Below are 25,019 nucleotides of genomic sequence, written 5' to 3'. Positions count from 1 at the left end.
AAACTTTTAAATGGCCTTTTCCTGACAATCCTCTCCAGGCTGCGGTCATCCCTGCTGCTTGTGCACCTTTTTCTTCCACACTTTCCCTTCCACATAACTTTCTATTAATGTGCTTTGCTACAGCCCTTTGGGAACATCCAACTTCTTTTGAAATTACCTTTTGAGGCTTTCCCTCCTTATTGAGGGTGTCAATGATGGTTTTCTACACAACTGTCAGGTCAGCAGTCTTTCCCATGATTGTGATTCCTACTGAACCAGACTGAGAGACCATTTAAAGGCTCAGGAACCCTTTGCAGGTGTTATGGCTTAATTAGCTGATTAGAGTGGGACACTTTGAGCCTAGAATATTGCACCTTTTCATAATATTCTAATTTTCTGAGATTGTGGATTTGGGGTTTTCATGAGCTGTAAGCCATAATCATCACAATTATGATAAATCACGGCTTGAACTATCTTGCTTTGCATGTAATGAGTCTATCTCATATTTTGCACGATATTCTAATTTTTCGAGTTTCACCTGTAGGTCTTCAGAAGCAATATGAATACACACAACTGCTGGCTCTCTGAGCAGGAATGGTGTTTGAATACTGGTGCAAAGACGGCAGTCCTCACAGGATATGTGCGTATGCCTCTGAAAAACAGTAACAACTTATACTAGAAGCATTTTTCTAATAGAAGTACAGTATATTGCAAAATGCACATTTCATTTTTGTCGTTCCTATCCCTTTAAATGTGTGGTTGCAGGCTTCTCATACTAGCTAGCACTGAAAAGCATCAAACGCTGCACATTTTTCCCATTGAATTTTGTTTTTTTCTGATTCATGTCTCTTTAATAATGTAAGAATTCAATAAAAGTAAAAAGTTTTTGAAAAGTTATTCTAAACCCACCGTTCTCCAGCAAGTTTTTACTTTTGTATTTTTCCTTCCATTCATGAAAACGCTGTTAAGCTATTCAAAACTACATCTCCCATAATCCATTACGGCATTAAAGTTATGACGTGTAAGGGAGCAACGTAATCTTTCCCGCGTAGTTCGTTCATATTGTATCTGTCAAGCAGAGGGAAACATTGTATTGAAACATGGATATGGCGGTTTATGACACAGCTAGTCTACCGGACCTCTTACCTCTGTATTATCGCAGGCTGTTTCCATTCTATCAATATTACCGGTGGCTGAACTACGGCGGCGGTAAATTGGGGCTAAAGAAGGGATTTGACCTCTTGGCTGCCCGAGAGGGTTTCACATTTTTAACCCATTGCAGTGCTGACTGGTAGCTAATAGTTTAGCATGGAATATAGGCATTTTGTGTATACAAACATTTAGACTATATAGTTTTTATGCGTTGATGGAATTGATGACATAGAAGTTGTGTAGGTCATCCGAAAACTGGGAAGTGTTATTTTTTTCCTTTCTGGACCTTAAGCAAAATTTAGAAACATTACAAACTAAAAGCAAAAACTAGTGTACTTTTATATAAGCAATGTTCAGATTAGCAATATATTAACTGTTTGGCTTCTATAAGTATCTGTCTGGTCATCCCCCTAGTTTTTTTTTTTTTTTTTATCTTCTACAGCAAACAGTTGTAGCTTTAAAGTGATGGTAAACTTTTACTTTTTGTTTAATCTAGCCTTGCCATTGTAATACCCCACGGTCTTGATGCCAACTTGAAAACTCATAATTTTTGTGAGCTAATGGTTTGATTTGTTCTCCAGACTGCGCTATAGCGAGAGAAAAAAAAAACGTGCCGTATGACTACAGTGCTGATTGGAGAACAGTTCAAATCATTAGCTCACAAACAATGAGTTTAGAAGTGGGTGGTACTCGAATGGCTTTGCTAGAATAAAAAGTAAGTTACAGTGTATCTTCATTAGAAGTGATCAATTAAGTCAATCTAAAATATTGCTTAGATTAGGACCTGATTTAAAAAAAGTTTACCTTCACTTTTTAAGAATGCTTTTATTCTAAACCAGGCTTCAGATTGTTTCTCAAAAACAGGAGCCGGCTTTTAAAAAAACATAGGAATCAAAAAATAGTGCTCAATGTATGAGTGTAATTGTATGCATATGCACTTATAACATTATGTATCTATGTACATTTTTTTGTGTTTTTATTTATTTTCTGTCTCTAAATCTCTCTCCTGTAAATACAAATATTCTGGGGCAATAATTTAACTTCACTGCTGCCTTTGTTTACTAGGCAGCCAACGGGTTAAATCACTGTTTTGTGTATGTTACATATATATGATGCATAAATACAGTATATTATGTACACAAACATTCCAGACTCTAAATTCTAGTTTATATGTTGATATCTCTAAAAATGTGTTAATTTAGTAATTTGTCTTCCCAGTTGTGAAAAACTACTTTCCTCATCGGGAGTTTTGTTTTACATTGAAAGATGATATATATGTTCGATACCAATCTTTCAACAACCAAAGTGAACTTGAGAAAGAAATGCAGAAAATGTGTCCATATAAAATTGATATTGGAGCTGTGTATTCACACAAGGTATTTTTTTTTTTTTTTTTTTTTAAACATGATTTGTGGTAGCAAAACACTTTCTGCCCCATTTTAAAAGGACATGTTAGGAAAAATAAAAGTATATGAACTGTGAAAATATCAATGTCATGTTTTTATTAGTGTGAATTCCACACCACAAACTTGTTCTTACTGGACATGGCCATAATACTTTATAAGCAGAAGCTATTGAGTAGCCAGGTGCAAGCATAATCATCCAATTATCTCATTGCATGCAACTGAGTTGTTCTATGCACTGTTTACTGTAGTACGCAACTGGCTCCATTTTAGAAGCCATGTGACATGCTTAATTTATTTAACCGCATTGCGCCTTTAGTAGGTTCCATGCCGTCCTAACAAAGTTGGGCTTTAAGGCTGTTAAGATGGCATGTAAATTCCTACCTTTATTGTGTCCTGCAGCCTCCTCCTTTCAGGAAATGAAAAATGGGGGGGCGTGCCTAGCCGTGTAGGCAGTCCTCCATGATCTGGTAATGAAATCACATGATCGCATCGACGATCATGTGATTTCATTTTCACAGCAAGTGTTTAAAGGGATGGTAAATCCTAGCGTTTGTGAAATGCTAGGATTTACTATTGGAACAAATAAAGGAGTCTTTCTGTCATAAAGTATAAAATAATTCATGCTGAAAGTTCCTTTATTTGTTTAAAGCGTTCGCCACACTGAGCTGCTCAGGCAGCCCACGGCATAACGCTATTTTGCTGTGAGGTGACGTTTTCACTTTTAAGCAAATAGCCGTGCGTTCCAACTGGCGCCAAGCCGGATAGCCCGCACAGCTATTGGTTAAGAAGTGGAAACATCACCTCTTTGCAAAATAGTGCTATGCCGTGGGCTGCCCGCGGCAAACACTTTGAGCAAAGGAACTTTCAACATGAAGTATTTTATACTTCATGACTGAAAGTCCCCCCTTTTTTTTTTTCTTCCAATGGTAAATCCTAGCATTTCACTAACACTAGGATTTACCATCCCTTTAATATTTCAGATGTAAACACTTGATGCCGGCATAAAGGGCTTAAGGGGCAAGTAAATGATAGAACATACCGTTTAAAAAGAAAAAGGGGAGAAAAACTTCCCAATTTACTCCCAGTATTTAAATGTACAGAGTCTTGTTATATGCACATTTTCAGAGGCATCAGCTCCTATGGAGCATGTGCAAGAGCCAGTGTGTATGTATAGGAGATGTCTGAGATTTGCTAATGGCTGTCACATAATACAGGAAGCAGGAAAATGAAAGGGATATTAAAAATCTGCTTATTTGAAGTTCAAAGTGCTACTGCATTATATTTTTTTTATTATGCAAGTCTTCTTTATTTAATGTTACATTGTTGAGCACTATAGGGCTGCAGTGCTTGCAACAATGAATTGTTACAAACGTTGTTGTAAACAGCTGCCATAGATTGCTCAAGACATACACAATCCTGAGCCTACTTATGTATGCTCTTTAACACAGAATGCCAAGAGAACAAAGTAAATGTGATATTTGGCATAAATTGGGTTGACAGATTTCTAGAGCTGCAACAACTAATCTATAATAATCGATTATGAAAATAGTTGTCAACAATCTCATAATAGATTAGTTGGTTTGCAATTAGTTGGTCTGTGCACAGCACCAGCTGCTTTACTCCAATGAGCTCCTGCACATGGTATTATGTTTTATGGTTATGCCCTTAGCAAAGGACGTCTACAGACGTTTACTTTTCACTTTTTCTGAACAATATAAGTTTACAACTACTCCTGGCTTATGTGCAACCCAGAAATAAAATAGGAGTCATCATTTTGATTGTTTATATTAAATCAGGTGATTTGGGACTATGCTTTGCATGATATAGTGCCTGTGGTTATCTATTAATTTAAAATATCTTTACTTTCTACTAAATAAAATATACTAAATCTCTATGGTGGTACCACTAAAACCAACACAGATAAATTGTGAAATAAACTCTATGAGGGGTCCTCCATTATTTATCAAACAGTTTATTTAGGAATCAATATATGTTAATAATAAGATAAATATTTACAGGTATATATATATATATATAAATCTATTTTACAGATACAGTCCACATTTTAAGATACAGGGCAACTTTTCTACACTAACCCTAATTGTGCAATACTGCTACACAGAATATTATCCCAGAAATACTTAGCCAGATTCTCTGTGTCCAACATCATCCATCTTTTAGCAGGAGCAGGATACAAAGAAGAGAGGCAGAGGCTCTGGTGTTACAGTATTTTATAACCCAATTCAAAAGGGAGTGGCTTATCAAATGCCACTCAAAAAGACCAATGGGAGTGTCTATAGTTCAGAAAGAAAGGTGTACCTGGGGGAAGGGATCCCAATAACAGCTAAGTGAATATTCCAGTGATAAAATGTCACCACAGTGCCAAGCTTGTTATTTACACCTAGCCCTAGACTGATGGGAGATATTTAAATTGATATGCATTATTATCTGTTTGCACAATTATTAGCGGATTGCTTGCTATTGCTGATTTATACAGTTGCAAGAAAAAGTATGTGAACCCTTTGGAATGATATGTATTTCTGCACAAATTGGTCATAAAATGTGATCTGATCATCATCTAAGTCACAACAATAGACAATCACAGTCTGCTTAAACTAATAACACACAAAGAATGAAATGTTGCCATGTTTTTATTGAACACACCATGTAAACATTCACAGTGCAGGTGGAAAAAGTATGTGAACCCTTGGATTTAATAACTGGTTGAACCTCCTATGGCAGCAATAACTTCAACCAAACGTTTCCTGTAGTTGCAGATCAGACGTGCACAACGGTCAGGAGTAATTCTTGGGATGTCTGGTGTGAATCACTTTCTTGAGGTCATGCCACAGCATCTCAATCGGGTTGAGGTCAGGACTCTGACTAGGCCACTTCAGAAGGCGTATTTTCTTCTGTTTAAGCCATTCTGTTGTTGATTTACTTCTATGCTTTGGGTCATCACCCATCTTCTGTTGAGCTTCAGCTGGTAGACAGATGGCCTTAAGTTCTCCTGCAAAATGTCTTGATAAACTTGGGAATTCATTTTTCCTTCGATGATAGCAATCCGTCCAGGCCCTGACGCAACAAAGCAGCCCCAAACCATGATGCCCCCACCACCACACTTCACAGTTGGGATGAGGTTTTGATGTTTGTGTGCTGTGCCTCTTTTTCGCCACACATAGTGTTGTGTGTTTCTTCCAAACAACTCAACTTTGGTTTCATCTGTCCACAGAATATTTTGCCAGTACTGCTGTGGAACATCCAGGTGCTCTTGTGCAAACTGTAAACGTGCAGCAATGTTTTGTTTGGACAGCAGTGGCTTCCTCTGTGGTATCCTCCCATGAAATCATTGTTGTTTAGTGTTTTACATATTGTAGATTCGCTAACAGGGATGTTAGCATTTGCCAGTGACTTTTGTAAGTCTTTAGCTGACACTCTAGGATTCTTCTTCACCTCATTGAGCAGTCTGCGCTGTGCTCTTGCAGTCATCTTTACAGGACGGCCACTTCTAGGGAGAGTAGCAGCAGTGCTGAACTTTCTCCATTTATAGACAATTTGTCTTACCGTGGACTGATGAACAGCAAGGCTTTTGGAGATACTTTTATAACCCTATCCAGCTTTATGCAAGTCAACAATTTTTAATCGTAGGTCTTCTGAGAGCTCTTTCGTGCGAGGCATCATTCACATCATTCACATCATTCACATCATTCACATCATTCACATTATTCACATCATTCACATCATTCACATCATTCACATCATTCACATCATTCACATCATTCACATCATTCACATCATTCACATCAGGCAATGCTTCTTGTGAAAAGCAAACCCAGAACTGGTGTTTTTTTTTTTTTTTTATAGGGCAGGGCAGCTGTAACCAACACCTCCAATCTCATCTCATTGATTGGACTCCAGTATGCTGACATCTCACTCCAATTAGCTCTTGGAGATGTCATTAGTCTAGGGGTTCACATACTTTTCCACCTGCACTGTGAATGTTTACATGGTGTGTTCAATAAAAACATGGCAACATTTCATTCTTTGTGTGTTATTAGTTTACGCAGACTGTGATTGTCTATTGTTGTGACTTAGATGATGATCAGATCACATTTTATGACCAATTTGTGCAGAAATCCATATCATTCCAAAGGGTTCGCATACTTTTTCTTGCAACTGTGTAAATGTGTAAGGCTTTGTCCTGTTATTGATATATAGTCATTAGATTAGCGCTTTTGTGTCTATTTTTATTTATTTTTAATTAATTGTAATATGTACCAAATTTAACCTCTAAGTGAATATCTGATTTTAAGAGCGGACTAGATATTTTTTCCCTAACCTTTATAGATGGTTATTTACCTTTGCATATAGATATTCAATATATTTTTATGTTAGAATGAAGTCCAGGATTACTTTAAGAAGCTCCTTGCATTGGTGGAGCTAAAAAAAGATAAATATCCCACCTTGCTGATATTGGCAAAATCCTACTTCTGCATCTCAGGCACAATCTAAGCGCCTCTTTGCTGCAGGCAAAATAGCTTGCAAAAAGAGAGCCAGTCTCAGCCAGGAACATGTGGTCATGTTGTAATTTTTGTATTTGAATGCAAAGAGAGTGAACAACGGAATGTTATTAACAGTGATAGTCTACCTCTTTCTAATTCTACCTCTTTTGAAACTTTTTTTTTTTTTTTTTTTTGCTTGATTATAAAAATGTTCTGCTACCGGTTAAAAAATTGGCAAACAGTTGTGTTAATGCAATGTTTTAGTCTGAAGTTTATATTTATAACACTCAGTATGTGGATTTTATTTTAAATAGGATTTTGTTTTTTAATCGTCCGATTAATCGATTATGAAAATAATCCTTTGTTACAGCCCTACAGATTTATTTTTCTGTTAGGATCCAGATATGAAACTTATTTATTGGTATCTGTAAAATTAAGAAAAAATAGGAAACCACAGCTTTGCTTGAAGAAAATTCTAAGAATGTTAAAATATTTGTTTCTTTTTGTTTTTGTGATGCAAATCTAACTTTATGCTCCAACCCACAGCCAAGCCATCACAACACAGTAAAGTCTGGAACTTTCCAAGCTCAGGAGAAAGAATTAGTGTTTGATATAGACATGACAGATTATGATGATGTTCGGAGATGTTGCAGGTAAAAAGATACTTGTTCTCTTATGTTCTTGATAGCAGCCCATGACACGGGGATTGTTTATTACAAATAAATTAACACTTGGACATGAGGTAGAAGCTTTAATAATATGTTGCACAAATTTACCTCCCCCCCAAAAAAAATTCTACTTCTTTTTGAACCCCCACCCCTTCTGTTCAATGTTGTTAAATACAGCACTCTTTTAGTAACCAGGATTGTGGGAGCCCTCCAGAAATGTTAGGCTGTAGTATTAAGTTTTGGTTGTCTTTCCCTTTTATCATAGTGTCTTCTTGCAGCTCTCATTGTGGTGGGCAGTTGAATCATCACTATGTTACTGTAATTTGCTGAACACAAGCTAATTTGTGGCCTTAATGATCTCCCATCCTCCTTTTTCTGCATGTACCCTCAAACTGGTCAACAGAAGGCACTAAGCCTGGCCTACACTACAGACTTTTTGTGCTCCCTTATGATCATGCTCTACTACTTTATAATTTGCACAGCAGAAGGCGTCTTCAGAAAGGACATATTAGACAGTCCTCTACAAATTCTGTTACCAAGTTACTTGGCTTGGTCCTTCTGCCTTGCATGTATCTATCTGCTGACCTTGTCGGTGCACGTTTAAACAACTTTCCAATTTACTTTCATCAAATTTGCTTTGTTCTCTTGGTATTCTTTGCTGAAAGCTAAACCTAGGTAGCCTCAAACTGATTTCTAAAACGCCTCTTAGTGCGTTTTTACAGTTTTTTGCAGTTAGACAGTGCTAGTTCTTATGTGCCATATAAATAACATTGTGCTCACTCCTGTGGATTTACCTATGAGTCAGCACTGATTGGCTAAAATACAAGTCTCTCAATAGAGCTAAGATAAGGGAGCAGTCTGCAGAGGCTTAGATACAAGGGAATCCGGGGATAATAAAGTATTAATATAACCGTGTTGGTTATGCAAAACTGGGGAATAGGTAATAAAGGGATTATCTATCTTTTTGAACAATAACAATTCTGGAGTAGACTGTTCCTTTAATTACGTGCTATGATGTTCCGCAAGCTACCATTTCAAGGTCATGGAGCAAATGATCAGTCTGAATTAATATATTAGGAAAAAATTGTAAAAGATGTTCTGGTTTAGACAGCTTTGTCAACTGAAAATCATTTTTAATAAATTAAACTCCATACTGATTTCCCTGTAAATTAAAGAATTGGTGAAAATGAAACAACTTTCCAATATAAATAGATTTATTTTGCCTGCTTTTACTGTAAAATACTTTGCTGTAAAATTGTGCTTCCTGTGCAGCCTGGACCTAATTTTGCCACAAATTGTTTAACCCAGCTTTATATACTATAAAATGATTCCCTTGCTAAGTGCCCAAACGCATTGCTAATTTGCCACAATCCAGGGAGATAAGATACAATGCTGGCCCAATTTCCAGCGTACTTACATAATTGCTTTACACCCTTCTTTGGGGGGTTCTGACACTAGCACAAGTTTTTCAGCAAAAACAATGTTTTCTAGTGGAAAAAAATATGGGAATTACATTTTGAAGTTTTATGTCCCTTTTTAAATTATATTTCAAACATGAGCTTTATTATTTGTCCATTCCTCTATTGTTAATTATTTTAGTGTGGAATAAATCCAAACAGGTTAACACTTGTGTTTCCAGTTCTGCAGATATATGCAAGAAGTGCTGGACTTTAATGACTATAGCAATTCGAATCCTTGACAGAGCTCTTGAAGGTATGGATACAGTATGTGCTATGTCACAGTAAATCATCTATGTATAACCTAGTAATGGGTTTGCGGTTCTTTGAGAATCTTTTCTTTGTATAAAGATGTTTTATTTCCCTCTTAATTATTTCTATGTATTTATATTTTAGAGGACTTTGGATTTCAGCATCGTTTGTGGGTATACTCTGGCAGAAGAGGTGTCCATTGTTGGGTGTGTGATGAGTCTGCACGGAAGCTTTCTCAAGCTGCAAGATCTGCTATAGCAGAATATTTTAGTGTTGTGAAGGTATAGAACTATCTTTAGGACAGTTTTGTATTGATAAAAATTTAATGAAACTTCAAATTTATTTTGCTTTGCCTTGGAGTAAAAATTCTTAAATGAATGGAAGAGTCTTGTAATGCATATGATCTTGTCCTTATGGTAAAATATTTAAGGATATATATATATATATATATATATATATATCTATATCAATCCTTATTTTTCTTCATATTATTTGTACCAAAAGTTATTAAATTGTAAATATAATTTTACCTAAAACCAATGTTTTTCATTTATGTATTTTGAAAGCTTGGGTATGTGTATTAAACCACATAACATGAAATCAATAGCTCAGTAAATCTAAACATGATTTCTCCTTGGCTAATAACAAATTACTATCCATTTTATATAAATGACTTATCAAATGCCTGTATAAACTTTTTTTTTTTTCTTCCCCCTTAGGGAGGTGAAGATACGATAAAGAAAGTCCAGCTCTTGGATCCAGTACATCCATTCATCAGGTTAGTTGTAAGGACATATCTAATTTCCAGCTATAATTCACTTATGGTTAGAGTGAGGTTTTTTTTTTTTTAAATTAAAAGCCCAAGGAACATAAGTGCTATATAAAAATGTACTCATGTTTTATCATATTATTGCGCTTTTGCTTCCACTTGGATGAGTAAAACACATCACGTATAGTCATTTCAAAATTAGCAATGTATAACTGGGGCCTGGTTAACCAACCTATCGCCAGCCAGCACCCAGTAGTGCATTGCTGCTCTTGAGCCTACCTGGGTATGATTCTCAACAGTGAATATCAAGAGAAACAGTGAATTTGATGATAGAAGTAAATTAAAGTGAATGTAAAGTTTAATGAATAAGTGCCCGGTATATAAAAATACTCTTAAACAGGGGCACTTTTATTCATTAAATTTTACAAACATGCTTATTTCTTTCTAATGACACAATGAGTCCACGGATCATCTAATTTACTATTGGGAATATCACTCCTGCCCAGCAGGAGGCGGCAAAGAGCACCACAGAAAAGCTGTTAAATATCACCTCCCTTCCCTCTAACCCCAGTCATTCTCTTTGCCTACGTTAGAGCAAGGAAGTGGTAAAGTTAGGTGTTAGTAAAAGATTCTTCAAGCAAGATTTTATTATTTAAGTAGTGCAAGATTGTGCTGCTTTGTTCTAGGGTGTAGCCGTAGTCCATATCAGTCTCTTCAGTAGAGCAGTGGTGGCTTTCAAGCAATGGGAACTTGTGGGACATAATTCTCACTGCGCCTCCCATATACTGATGCTGCCCTATTCCTAAAGCCTGAATAAGATTATTCAGTCTTTGTTTTTTTCCCACAGGTCCATGTGAAGAATCTTGCCTCTCAAACACATTATATAATGGGACAGAATATATATATATATATATATATATATATATATATATTATATATATATATATATATATATATATATATATATATATATATATATATATATATATATATATATATATATATATATATGAGAAAAGGGCCTCTTGTGGGCCGAAACGCGTTGACAAGTATATGGTGAGTTATATTCCTTTTAACTATCGAATATTTAAACAGTATCACACTATGCTATTATCCTTTATTCACAGGTTTTGAGGACTTCCCAGATTCATCTTTATATTTTTCACATTTTTTATCTCCACATATCCCTCATTGTTAGGATTATAACTAATAGGACACTCCAAATTAACGGAGCAACATCCAGGAACACACAAGTTTTATACCACATTTTTATCAGTTTTTTCTGTGATCACGTTCACTAGTTTGTTTACACACTAGTTGCTCACATTTTTTCATTTTTTATTCCTTTTTCACATTTTTGGATTGAATAACATTTTATATATATTTTTTGGATTTATTATTTTTTGGATTTATTTTCTGTGGATCACGTTTTTTGGAAATTTACCGTTTTTTTTGGAATTAACCATCTTAACACCACTTCTACATCATTGTTTACTCTATTTTTCTTGTTGTTTTCACCACTGACGATATTCACTAGCATTTTTGTATCAATAACCAGATTGATAACTCCATGGACTAACGTCAACTGTACTGTATATTTGCCAAATTCGTTATTTTATATGTGTAACAGTTTTATTCTGTTAGTGTCGAAGGTATTAGCGTGCTTACGCTTAATCTGTTAGCGTGCTTACACCTCCACTGTAGCCCTCATCTCCATATGTGAGGCTCATATACAAGTGCTATATTCCATAATATATTTTAATCCATTTTAATTAGCGGAAATTGTTTTAGACAATATAAGATTATGTCAACATGGATCCATGTATATCAATGTAATTTGTATTAAATTTTGTGATACCTTTGTGTAAAATATCTCAGAATTTTTTCTGTGCTATATATTTATCTTGAGACTTGTCCATACACTTAGTGCCATTACCACATTGATGGTTCAGTTAAGTACTATATGATTTACTGAGTGTTACTTCCATCTGTGGTCTAGCATTATACACCATACTCCTAAGCCTACACAGACCTTGCCTATTTTGGCGCTCCCATCTAGCCATTTCTTTACTTACAATCCACTCTGTGGGTATTTGGGGACCCACTGTAGACAGAAGCTATAGGTCTCCCATACACAGCGCTGTAAGGTAACACTATTACTTACAGATTATAATAATTCTCTTGCGACTTGAAGGATAAATATTTTGGGCAGTAATAGCAGGCTCAGAAGTGGTGTTTTTAACTTGCGTATCATTTAAACAGCATACTATGGTTTAGAGACATGAGGGAAGTTTTTTTCTAGTAACGCCCACGAGGAGCTGGGCTAACAGAAGCACCAAAATTAGTTGCGCACTTTCTCCTCATAGTTCCGGTGTTCTGTGACACGGAACACTTTGTCTATTGCGGACTTCATCTCCACATTAAATTGAGTCCAGATCATCCAACAGCCCATAATCTCCGGTGTTAGTCAGGCAGGTAAGCACCTCAGCAAAGTTAAGCTGAGGTGTACAGGGCCTATGAATACCCAAAAACTCCCCTCGCCCACCGGGAAAGTAAATGACAAAACTTACCAGCCCGCAAGAAACTTTAGTCGCCCGTGCGTATCTGCATGTAGTGTGTGTATATATCTTATGTAAAAAGGCAATATAAATAGTGTTATTGTAATCCCGCAAAGCATTGCAGACAGAGGTCCCAATTTGAATGCCCTGCAAGCTGCTTAATATTTGGGACTAAATAAAAAGGCTTTAACTTTAGAAAATATTTTTCTATTACTCTGTAGAAAAAAACAGGGATATTATCTTTATAATACTGTATGTACGTCTTGTACTAAGGAAAAAAATATATAATTGAGCTTTTTTTTTTTTTTTTTTACTTCAGCATATGTGGGGGGTTATAATTGACTAAGTATATTTAATGTTGCTACCCTTCACCCTATAGCGCTGTGAGCGGTACTGGATTTATCTGGACAATGAACAGTGACATAACGAGCATTTTACAAATACTTTTTTTTTCCCCCCTTTCTGCCCAGCTGCCTTTCAACTACTAGCGCGACTGTCAGTGCCGCGCTAGCAGATTTGACTGGGTGCATGGAGATAGTATGTTCTCTAATTGGTAAAGTCAGTTTTGGAGCATTAATAGCATCCAGAAAAATTGTGCAGTGCTCTATATTGTTATGGTAGGCAGCTTGCTCATGTACATTATGCTGACGTACTCCAGGGTCCTCTGCAGTACTTCAGCACAATGTACATGAGCAAGCTGCCTACCATAACTATATAGTCACTTTACCCCTTACTTCATTCATACACAGAGAAGAAACACTCACCGCTCTAGCAGGATGTCTTCCCGCGCAGACAACTTTAGGGGTGGGAAGTATCAACTGACAAGGAAGAGACCAAGAGCCATGGAGATAAGGGGAGGTCTTTGAATGCATTTAACAGAAAGAACCTCCCCTTTCTACCCTCCTTTCCCATGTGTGCGCATATGTGGAAGGCAATTTGACATTTTTTATTATTGCTTCTTTTATCCTGATTAAAATGTCAGGTCGCCGCTCGGGCTGGTAACTTAAAAATTTTACTTGCCCGCAAGAAATTTAGGTCGCCATTGGCGACCGGACCGGTCTATTCATATGCCCTGGGTGTAAAGGTGTCCGGAGAATTTTATTGCTACTTATGTCATTTTATTTTATTGCTAAAAAATAAAATGGTTTATTTTAAAATGTTTAAAGGAACAGTAACGTTTTTTGTTTTTTTTTTTGTGAGGAATTTTTTACTAAAATATCAAGATTCTATCTAATTATTCAGTTGTTTTGGGGTGAATAAATATAGACCAAGAGGCCCTGCAAGATGTTGCATGTTCTTTATGTTTTTATGCTAATGTTGAACACCAATCCCTTTCTGTTCCTCCTGTATTGAGAGGACTTTACATTATAGGGAAAGACTTTTTTCTGAGCCAACATTGTCCAGGGCGGATGCTGTTCAGGAGCCTTCTTCCAATGTTCAAAATATGCCGCAGCTTTCTCCTCAGGTGTCCCAAAACTTAGCGTTCATTCAGCCAGTGCCCTGCGTTTCCTCCATTACTCAGTCTGGAGTTACTTTGCAAGACATCGCTTCTCTCATATCCTCTGCGGTTTCTGATGCATTGTCTGCTTTTCCCATGCTGAAGGGAAAGCGCAAGAGGAAAAGTAAACAATCCGTAAGTGAGGTTACTGACACAGCTGTTGCTATTTCAAATACACCCTCCCAGAAGCCTGAGGAGGAGGATATTTCGGTTGCATCTGAAGGTGAAATCTCAGACTCAGAAAGTGTAATTCCTCCTGCTGATACTGAAGTTGTATCCTTCAGGTTTAAGCTAAAACACCTCCGTTTGTTACTTAAGGAGGTTTTAGCTACCCTGGACGACTCCGACACTACTGTCGTAGTCAATCCTAAGAAGTCTAGTAAACTAAACAAGTATTTTGATGTGCCCTCCATGGTGGAGGCATTTCCTGTACCAGATAGGGCTACAGAAATCATTGCTAAGGAATGGGAGGGACCGGGTATCCCTTTTTTTTTCTTTTCATCCCCCATATTTTAAAAAGATGTTTCCTATAGAAGATTCTGTCAAGGAATCTTGGCAGACGGTACCTAAGGTGGAAGGGGCAATTTCCACACTAGCCAAGAGAACTACTATTCCAATAGAGGATAGTTGTTCCTTTAAGGATCCTATGGACAAAAAGTTAGAGGGGTTACTCAAGAAGATGTATGTACACCAGGGTTTACATGGCAACCGCAGTTTGTATCGCTATGGTCACTAGTGCGGCCGCATATTGGTTTGATGCACTGTCAGAGTCCATTCGGACAGACACTCCCCTCAAAGAAATCCAGGATAGGATTAAGGCCCTTAAGTTGGCTAACTCCTTTATTACAGATGCTTTCCTTCAGGTTATTAAAACTGGGAGCTAAGATTTCAGGTTTTGCCATTCTGGCTCGCAGAGCCTTATGGTTAAAATCTTGGTCTGCTGATGTGTCATCTAAGTCTAAACTTTTGGCGATTCCTTCCAAGGGAAAGACCATGTTTGGTCCTTGGTTTGACGGAAATAATTTCTGATATTACGGAGGAAAGGGACATTTCCTCCCTCAGGATAAGAAATAAACAAAAAGGACGTCGGAGTAATTTTCGTTCCTTTCGAAATTTCAAGGGAAATCCTTCCACTCCCCTCCTCCAAGCAGGAGCAGTCCAAGCCTTCCTGGAGGTCCAATCAGTCTTGGAACAAGGGGAAAGCAATCCAAGAAGCCTGCTGTTGAGTCAGACAGCATGAAGGGCCTGCCCCCGATACGGGACCGGATCTTGTAGGGGGGCAGACTTTCATTCTTCACTCAGGCTTGGGTTCGAGATGTGCAGGATCCCTGGGCGGTGGACATCGTGTCCCAGGGATACAAGCTAGAGTTCAAGACCTTTCCTCCAGGGGCAGATTTCTGCTGTCAAGATTATCTGTAGACCAGACAAAAAGAGAGGCGTTTTTACACTGTGTACGGGACCTCTCCAACTTGGGAGTGATAGTTCCTGTCCCAATGCAGGAAAGGGTCTGGGGTTCTATCTGTTTGTGGTTCCCAAAAAAGAGGGAACCTTCAGACCAATTTTAGACTCTCAAGAGTCTAAACAAATTTTTCAGAGTGCCGTCCTCAAGATGGAAACCATTCGTTCCATTCTTCCTTTAGTCCAGGAGGGTCAATTTATGACTATCGTGGACGCGTACTTGCATGTTCCCATCCACAGGGACCATCACAAGTTTCTAAGGTTTGCATTTCTAGACAAACACTTCCAATTCGTGGCTCTTCCAATCGGTCTTGCCACAGCTCCCAGAATTTTCTCAAAGGTTCTGGGATCCCTGCTGGCTGTGCTCCGATTGCGGGGCATTGCTGTGGTACCTTAGCTGGACGACATTCTGGTTCAGGTAACTTTTTTTTTCAACAAGCAAGATCACTCACGGAAATGTTTATTAACTTTCCTGCGGTTCTCACGGATGGAAGGTGAATTTGGAAAAGAGTTCCTTAGTCTAAAATACAAGGGTAATTTTTCTTGGGAACCATAATAGATTCCTTATCAATGGAAGATTTTTCTGACAGATGTCAGGAAATCAAAGATTTTCGATTCTTGCCTAGCTCTTCAGTCCTCTCCTCGGCATTCAGTGGCTCCAGTGCATGGAGGTAATCGGGCTGATGGTAGCGGCAATGGACATCATCTTGTTCGGCTGTTTCCACCTCAGACCTCTGCAGTTAAGCTTGCTCAGGCAGTGGAACAGAGATTATGAGGATCTGTCTTCGCGATTACAGCTGGAGCAGGAGACGAGGGATTCTCTACTTTGGTGGTTGTCTCAGGATCATCTCTCCCAGGCGACTTGCTTTCGCAGACCCTCTTGGGTGATTGTGACTACAGATGCCAGCCTTCTGGATGAGGTGCAGTTTGGGGCTCTCTAAAGGCTCAGGGAACATGGAGGAACTCGGAGTTCCTTGGCCATGACAGCCATCATGGTAGCCAAGATAATTCTGTGGGCGGAAGACCCACAATTGCTGTCTGTTGGCGATCCACATTCCATGAGTGGACAACTGGGAGGCGGACTTCCTGAGCAGGCAGACCTTTCACCGGGGGAGTGGGAGCTCCATCCGGAGGTGTTTTCCAGCCTGATTCTCAAGTGGGGTCAGCCGGAGTTGGATCTCATGGGATCTCGGCAGAATGCCAAACTTCCGAGGTACGGGTCAAGGTCCAGGGACCCTCAGGCTGTACTGATAGACGCTCTGGCGGTACCTTGGAATTTCAGTCTCGCATACCTATTTCCTCTGTTCGCTCTTCTACCTCGGGTCATTGCTCGAATCGAGCAGGAGAAGGCGTCGGTGATCCTCATTGCACCGGCGTGGCCTCGCAGGATTTGGTATGCAGACCTGGTGGACATGTCATCTCTTCCACCTTGGAGACTTCCGTTGAGGAAGGACCTTCTACTTCAAGGGCCCTTCCTTCATCCAAATCTAGTTTCTCTGAAGCTGACTGCTTGGAGATTGAACGCTTAATTTTATCCAAGCATGGATTTTTGGAATCGTTCATTGAGACCATGATTCAGGCTCGTAAACCTGTGACTAGAAAGATTTACCATAAGATATGGCGTAAATATCTGTATTGGTGTGAATCCAAGGGCTATTCTTGGAGTAGAGTTAGAATTCCTAGAATCATGTCTTTTCTTCAAGAGGGTTTGGAGAAGGGTTTATCGGCAAGTTCCCTAAAGGGTCAAATATCTGCCTTGTCTATTTAGTTACCTAAACGTCTGGCAGACGTCCCAGACATGCAATCGTTTTGTCAGGCCTTGGTCAGGATCATTCCTGTGTTCAAACCTGTTACTCCTCCCTGGAGTCTTAATTTAGTTCTCAAGGTTCTTCAAGGGGCTCCGTTTGAGCCTATGCATTCCTTAGATATTAAGTTATGTTGGAAAGTTTTTTTGTTTCTTGTTATTTCATCTGCTCGTAGAGTGTCAGAGCTCACGGCTTTACAGTATGTCTCCTTACCTTATTTTTCATTTGGATAAGGTGGTTTTGCGTACTAAGTTAGGGTTTCTGCCTAAAGTAGTTTCAGACCGGAACATTAATCAGGAGATTGTTGTTCCTTCCTTGTGTCCTAATCCTTCTTCTCAAAAGGAACGTCTTTTGCACAATCTGGATGTGGTGCGTGCATTAAAGTTCTATTTACAGGCGACTAAGGATTTTCGTCAGTCTTCTGCTCTGTTTGTGGTATTCTCTGGGAAACGCAAGGGGCAGAAAGCTACGTCTACTTTTCTTGCTTTGTGGCTGAAGAGTATCATTCGCTTTGCCTATGAAACTGCTGGACAGCAGCCTCCTGAGAGAGTTACGGCTCATTCTACGGGGGCTGTTTCCTCTTCCTGGGCATTCAAAAATGAAGCTTCATGTGGAATAGATTTGCAAAGGCTGCAACTTGGTCCTCTCTTCACACTTTTTTCAAATTCTATAAAATTTGATACTTTTGCCTCGGCTGAGGCCTCTTTTGGGAGAGAGGTTCTTCAAGCAGTGGTGCCTTCAGTTTAGGTTCCCTGTCTTGTCCCTCCCTTATCTGTGTACTCTAGCTTGGGTTTTGATTCCCAATAGTAATTAGATGATCCGTGGACTCATTGTGTCATTTGAAAGAAAACACAATTTATGCTTACCTGATAACTTTATTTCTTGACATGAGTCCACGGCCCGCCCTGTTCCTTAGACAGGTTGTTGGTATGTTATAAACTTCAGACACCTCTGCACCTTGTTGCTTCCTTTCTCTTTTGCTTCGGTCGAATGACTGGGGTTAGAGGGAAGAGCTTTGCTGTGATGCTCTTTGCCGCCTCCTGCTGGGCAGGAGTGATATTCCCAATAGTAATTAGATGATCCGTGGACTCAGTGTCAAGAAAGGAAATACATTTATCAGGTAAGCATAATTTTTTTTTTTTTTTTGTGGAATTTTCTACCCCAGTCTAAGGGCTAGATTTATCAAAGGCTAGGCGAACTCTGTATGTGCTTCGCCTGTAACTGCGCCCCAGCTCGCCTCTGGAGAAGCGCACATGTGCGCCTGAATTTATAAAAAAAAATAGACTTAACTTTGCGCAGGCGAGCTGGGGCGTAATAATGATAAATTTCGCCTGTCGGAAACAGCATTTACTCCCTATTTATCACAGTACATCTCTCCTAAATATTTACGCTGCTATGTTTTGGTTATTAAAAAAGCGTTTTTTTAAGTTAATATTTAGCTTATATTTATAGTATATAATGTTTCTGTGCTGTTTTTGCCATATGTTGATAATTTAAGATCGCAAAAATAAATATATCACTATATCGCAATGATAAATAAGAAACTGGGCGTATTTGTAGGTCGGGCTGTTAAATTACGCCTATTACTAATGTATATTCTTGCACTCTGGAGCGCGTCCATGCGCCTAGGCGAATGCAATCGGAGTGCAAATAATTTTCTTTCAGATTTGCCTAATTATAGGCGCATGGTGCTGTGATGAATATGACTATCAGGTCGTATGGGCTATTTTGGACGGAATTAAAGGAGAATGGCTTTGATAAATCTAGCCCTAAGAATAAACATGAGCCAGGGTGAGATTTTGAATTGGCCCCCCCCCCCCCCCCCGTGTAGATAATTATAGTGTGGTGGTGAGATTTCCTAATGGTATTTCCTATTTAGCTGAAGTAATTTTATTTAGCTGAAGTAATACATTTTATCTGGATGAATGATAGCCAGTATAGTCAAACAAGCACTTAGTCTAAGGCACTGGGTGACTGATGCTAGTTATGTCTGGCTTTCAACTTGTGGCATCTGCTTTTTGCAAAGTAGTCTAGCTGCATACTGGAGCTCCACTCTAGACAGGAAACATGTGACCTCCACTGACTCTAGACAGGAAACATGTGACCTATACTCAAAGCTGCTTTTTTTTTTTTTAATCAACTTTAATGTAAAAAACAACCTATAGACAATCATTCTGAAAACGAAACATTTTGCAGCTTTCTTGTTCTTAATGTGCACTCACAGTGGTTTATGCCGATTGCCTCTCCCCCCCTTCAATGCATCCTAATGCCTCTGCCAGGCTGATCCACCTTTCCCGTCGATCTGTATCTGCTGCACCTCTCTGAGTCCCTTCATTGGCTTCCCATTCACAGCAGAATTAAATTCAAAATTCTCACCCTAACATACAAAACTCTCACCAACGCCGCTACCTATCCTCTCTAATACACAAGTATACTCCAGCCCGTCCCACTAAGATCCAACAATGACCTGCTCCTTGCATCCGCAACTATCACCTCCTCTCATGCTAGACTGCAGGACTTCTGTCGTGCAGCATCTACCTCTGGAACACTCTCCCTCGTGCTGTCAGGCTTTGCCCTAATCTTTTCTTCCATTTAAATGCTCCCTGAAGACTTTTCTGTTCAGGGAAGCCTATCACCCAACTCAATAATAAATTAATTTCACTTACCTAATAATTTCCTCATTCTAACTCTGTATTAACATCCTTCTCAATCTTGCAGTCCTCACCCTCCTCCTGTTTCTCAACCTCCTACCCTTCTAGATTGTAAGTTCCCACGGGAATAGGGCCCTCAATCCTCCTGTATGTGTTTGTAAATTTTGTCCAGTATCTTACAAGTCTTGTATTGTTTTATATAATATGAATTGTATCCATGGACAGCGCTGCGGAATATGTTGGCGCTTAATAAATAAAGTATAATAATAATAATAAATTGTCATTTATAAGGTAACCACTGTGAGTGCACATTAAGATGAAACAATAACAACATACCCAAACTCTGGAAAACTGCAAGAGTAGTGCCTATTCATAAAAGTGGGGAGTTAACCTTGGTTTCTAACCTATCGTCCTATATCATTGCTCCCTGTATTGTCAAAAATCTTAGAAAAATGCGTCCATACGCAATTATGCGAGTATTATCAACTTTCTACTATCTGACCCCCCTGATCAATCAGGTTTATACACCGAATCACTCCACTACAACTGCCCTCCTAAAGTTAGTGCAACGACATCCAAACTGGCATGGAACAAGGAGACCTAACTGGAGCTATTTTCCTTGATTTTGCAAAGGCATTTGACACAGTGGACCATGACATACTACTTCTCAAACTAAAAAAGTCTGGTATTGCTCTGATCGCCCCGTTAACCTGGTTTAAATCATATGTATCGGATCGATCACTAATATGTCTCTTTCCTCTAACAGTGACTCCCTCCCTCTCCCAGTCAAGTGTGGAGTTCCCCAAGGTCCATTCTCGGCCCCCTACTATTCACATTATTTATAAATGATTTGCCTAATGTCTGCAATTCCTCAACTGTACACATTTTCGCAGACGACACGGTAATCAATGCAAACAAATCTGATCTGCCGCAGCTTGAAGCAGTGCTCCAAGACCAGTTCACAGAGGTAGAAAAGGGGATCTCGAAAAACAAACTCTTCCTAAACACTGACAAAACGGTCACAATGATCTTTGGAACGGGACCTAAAATACAAAAATTACAAAATTCCCATCTTCGCCTCAAAACACAAAAACAATTGCACCCTGACCCCAGTCCACTCTTTAAATACTTAGGTATGTTGTTAGACCCCCAATCTATCTTTTGGACTCCACATAGAAAAACTTGCCTCTAAACTTTATCCAAAACTAGGTGCCCTGTACAGAAACAAATCTTTGCCTCAGCCCTACAGTAAAGGAAAAGATTGTACAGCAAATGCTGATGCCTATCTTGGATTATGGGGACATAGTATATGCAACTGCTCCGCAAACTCACCTTAATAAACTAAATACGTTTATATAACATCGTTTCTGCCGCTTTGTGCTACAATGTAACTACAGGACCCACCATTGTGACATGCTAAAAGACTAAACTGGCTGTCGCTGGAATCCAGACGCACCCTCCATCTTTCCTGCCTTGTCTTTAAGAGCCTTTCTGGGAAGCTCCCACCCTACCTGAGCAGAATGCTCTCCCCTGCTATTCCCACCTCCTATAACCTCCGACTCCAATAATAGCACATTATTTAGCTTGCCTCAATACAAAAAAAGCAGCTCGATCCTCCTTTTCCTACAGAGTGCCACTATATTGGAATGACCTCCCTCACACTTTAAAAACTTCCCCAAGCCTAAAATCCTTTAAAGAGATCCCTCTATACATATCTCAAAACAGAATGCTCCTGTCATGGTGATAAATATTTCGTACCTGCTCTACTGTTAAATGTTTGCATATATTGTTATTATTGTTTTTGTATTTTATTGTACCCTATTGTATCAATGCAATGTTTTGTGATCCCAGCAGGACATACTTGAAAACGACGAGAACTGCTCAATGTATCCTTCCTGGTAAAATCTTTTATAAATAAAATAAATAAAAACAAGAAAGCTGCAAAATGTTTCCGTTTTCAGAATGATTGTCTATAGGTTGGTTGTTACATTAAAGTTGATTTAAAAAAAAAAAAAAGCTTTGAGTGGAGGTCACGTTTCCTGTCTAGAGTGGAGCTCCAATCTGCAGCTAGAACCCTTCTCGCTTTTTGGACAATTTTGATTGTATGATCTTTAATGTTTTAGAATGGGAAAACGTTTTTTGTATGATGTTCCCCCATAGTTTCTGGATTTGTGAGCTTGTTTTTGCTAACTGTAATAGATCACAAATGAGAGGAAGATATCATGCAAGAAAAGATGCTTTCATCCAAGCAAGTTGGTAGAAGACCATACTTTGCTTAGACCGTTTCTTTTAGAACACATTAAAGTGAAAGTAAATCCTAGCGTTTGTAAAACGCTAGTATTCTAGTATTTACTATTGAAAACAAATAATAAAGGCTTTCATTCATGAAGTATAAGATTACTTCATGTAGAAAGCTCCTTTATTTGATTCAATCGATCGCCGCTCTTAGCTCTACAGCAGCGCATGGCTAAAAAAAAAGTTTGGCTAAGAGGTGACGTTATCACCTCTTAGCCCAATAGTCCGTGCGGTAAATCCGGCTCCCATGGACGCCAAGCCGGTATTAGTACTCGCTCGGCTATTGGCTAAGAGTGGAAACCGTCACCTACTTAGCCAAAAATTTTTTGCTGTGGGGTGCTGTAGGAGCTAAGAGCGACGATCGATTGAATCAAAGGAGCTTTCTACAATGAAGTATTTATACTTCATGAATGAAAGTGCCCTTTATTTGTTTCAATAGTAAATCCTAGCGTATTAAAACGCTAGGATTTACTTTCACTCTAAACATCATTCTGGAAGGTTTGAGTTGCAACCCTGTCCGACTAACCAAAAGATCCTATGTTGATACACTACAGTGTAAAACGTGAAGCATTTGAGATAGTACCCTCCTTGTATAAACAAAGCAGTTTTTTAATCGTGTGTTGTCTGTAATTAAATTCACTGACATGCCTTTTATGGATCCGCATTCCTAAATAAATATGCTGCTCCTCAAAATGGATTCAATGACTGTTCTGCATTGATTGTGCCCCATGCTTATATGGTAATGAGATCTACAACATATATCAACCAGATCCCATAGCAGCATGTTCCCTTAAAGGGACAGACTAGTCAAAATTAAACTTTCATGATTCAGATAGGGCATGTCCTTTTTAAAACACTTTCCAATGTACTTTTTATCAAATTTGCTTTATTCTCTTGGTATTCTTAGTTGAAAGCTAAACCTAGGTAGGCTTATGTGCTAATTTCTCCAACATAGTGTGTCCGGTCCACGGCGTCATCCTTACTTGTGGGATATTCTCTTCCCCAACAGGAAATGGCAAAGAGCCCAGCAAAGCTGGTCACATGATCCCTCCTAGGCTCCGCCTTCCCCAGTCATTCTCTTTGCGTTGTACAGGCAACATCTCCACGGAGATGGCTTTAGAGTTTTTTGGTGTTTAAATGTAGTTTTTACTTCTTCAATCAAGAGTTTGTTAATTTAAAATAGTCGCTGGTATGTACTATTTACTCTGAAACAGGAAAGAGAGAAGATTTCTGTTTGTAAGAGGAAAATGATTTTAGCAACCGTTACTAAAATCGATGGCTGTTTCCCACAGGACTGTTGAGAGGAATTAACTTCAGTTGGGGGAAACAGTGAGCAGACTTTAGCAGCTTGAGGTATGACACATTTTCTAACATAGACTCGTAATGCTGGAAGCTGTCATTTTCCCCTATGGGAACGGTAAGCCATTTTTCTTAGTTTAAGTAAAAGAATAAAGGGCTTCATTAGTGGCTTAAAAAACTGGTAGACATTTTTCTGGGCTAAAACGATTACTTTACTAAGTATATTTGGCAGATTATTACTTTTAATAGTTGTTAAATCTTGGGGATTGTTTTAATAAAAACGGCAGGCACTGTATTGGACACCTTTTTCACTGGGGGCCTTTTCTAGTCATAGACAGAGCCTCATTTTCGCGCCTCTAATGCGCAGTTGTTTTTGGAAAGCATGGCATGCAGATGCATGTGTGAGGAGCTAAGAACCACTGAAAAAGCTTATAGAAGGCATCATTTGGTATCGTATTCCCCTCTGGGCTTGGTTGGGTCTCAGCAAAGCAGATACCTGGGACTGTATAGGGGTTAAATGTAAAAACGGCTCCGGTTCCGTTATTTTAAGGGTTAAAGCTTTCAAATTTGGTGTGCAATACTTTTAAGGCTTTAAGTTACTGTGGTGAAATTTGAACAATTCCTTCATACTTTTTCACATATTCAGTAATAAAGTGTGTTCAGTTTGAAATTTAAAGGGACAGTAACGGTTTTTATTGTTAAAACGTTTTTTGTGCTTTGTTCACAAGTTTAAGCCTGTTAACATGTCTTGAACCATCAGATAACGATGTTCTATATGTATGAAAGCCAATGTGTCTCCCATTAAATATATGTGATATATTTGTGTCATAATGTCCAAACAAAGTAGGGATTACTAATGCCTTAGATATATTGCCCAAGATGATTCCTCTAATGAGGGGAGTAAGCATGGTACTGCATTCATCCCCTTCTGTGTCTACACCAGTTTTGCCCACACAAGAGGCCCCTAGTACATCTAGTGCGCCAATACTTATTACCATACAACAATTAATGGCTGTAATGGATAATTCTATTGCATGCATTTTTTCCAAAATGCCTACTTATCAGAGAAAGCGTGATTGCTCTGTTTTTAAACCACTGAAGAGCAAGAGGACGCTGATGATATCTGTTCTGACATACCTCACACCTATCTGAAGGGGCCAGGAGGGAGGTTTTGTCTGAGGAGAGAAATTTCAGATTCAGGGAAAATTTTCTCAACAAGCAGAACCTGATATTGTAACTTTTAAATTTAAATTTCAACATCTCCACGCAC

At 38.7% G+C, this 25,019-nt stretch overlaps 1 protein-coding gene across 1 annotated transcript in view; it reads left to right on the top strand.

Annotated features, from left to right (window-relative positions):
• Positions 1-1,019: 1,019 nt before the first annotated feature.
• The window catches only part of PRIM1 (DNA primase subunit 1), a 199,340-nt gene continuing 175,340 nt past the window's right edge, over positions 1,020-25,019 (top strand). The window contains exons 1-6 of the mRNA XM_053708150.1: positions 1,020-1,188; positions 2,350-2,507; positions 7,586-7,692; positions 9,347-9,420; positions 9,561-9,697; positions 10,136-10,201. Of these exons, the coding sequence (XP_053564125.1) occupies positions 1,080-1,188; positions 2,350-2,507; positions 7,586-7,692; positions 9,347-9,420; positions 9,561-9,697; positions 10,136-10,201 (651 nt within the window). The 5' untranslated portion in view covers positions 1,020-1,079. The remainder of the gene's footprint in view (positions 1,189-2,349; positions 2,508-7,585; positions 7,693-9,346; positions 9,421-9,560; positions 9,698-10,135; positions 10,202-25,019) is intronic.

Source organism: Bombina bombina, chromosome 3 (assembly GCF_027579735.1).
Source record: "Bombina bombina isolate aBomBom1 chromosome 3, aBomBom1.pri, whole genome shotgun sequence".
Lineage (NCBI taxonomy): Eukaryota > Metazoa > Chordata > Amphibia > Anura > Bombinatoridae > Bombina > Bombina bombina.
Note: the sequence above shows the minus strand (reverse complement) of the source record. Positions and strands in the feature narration are given on the sequence as shown.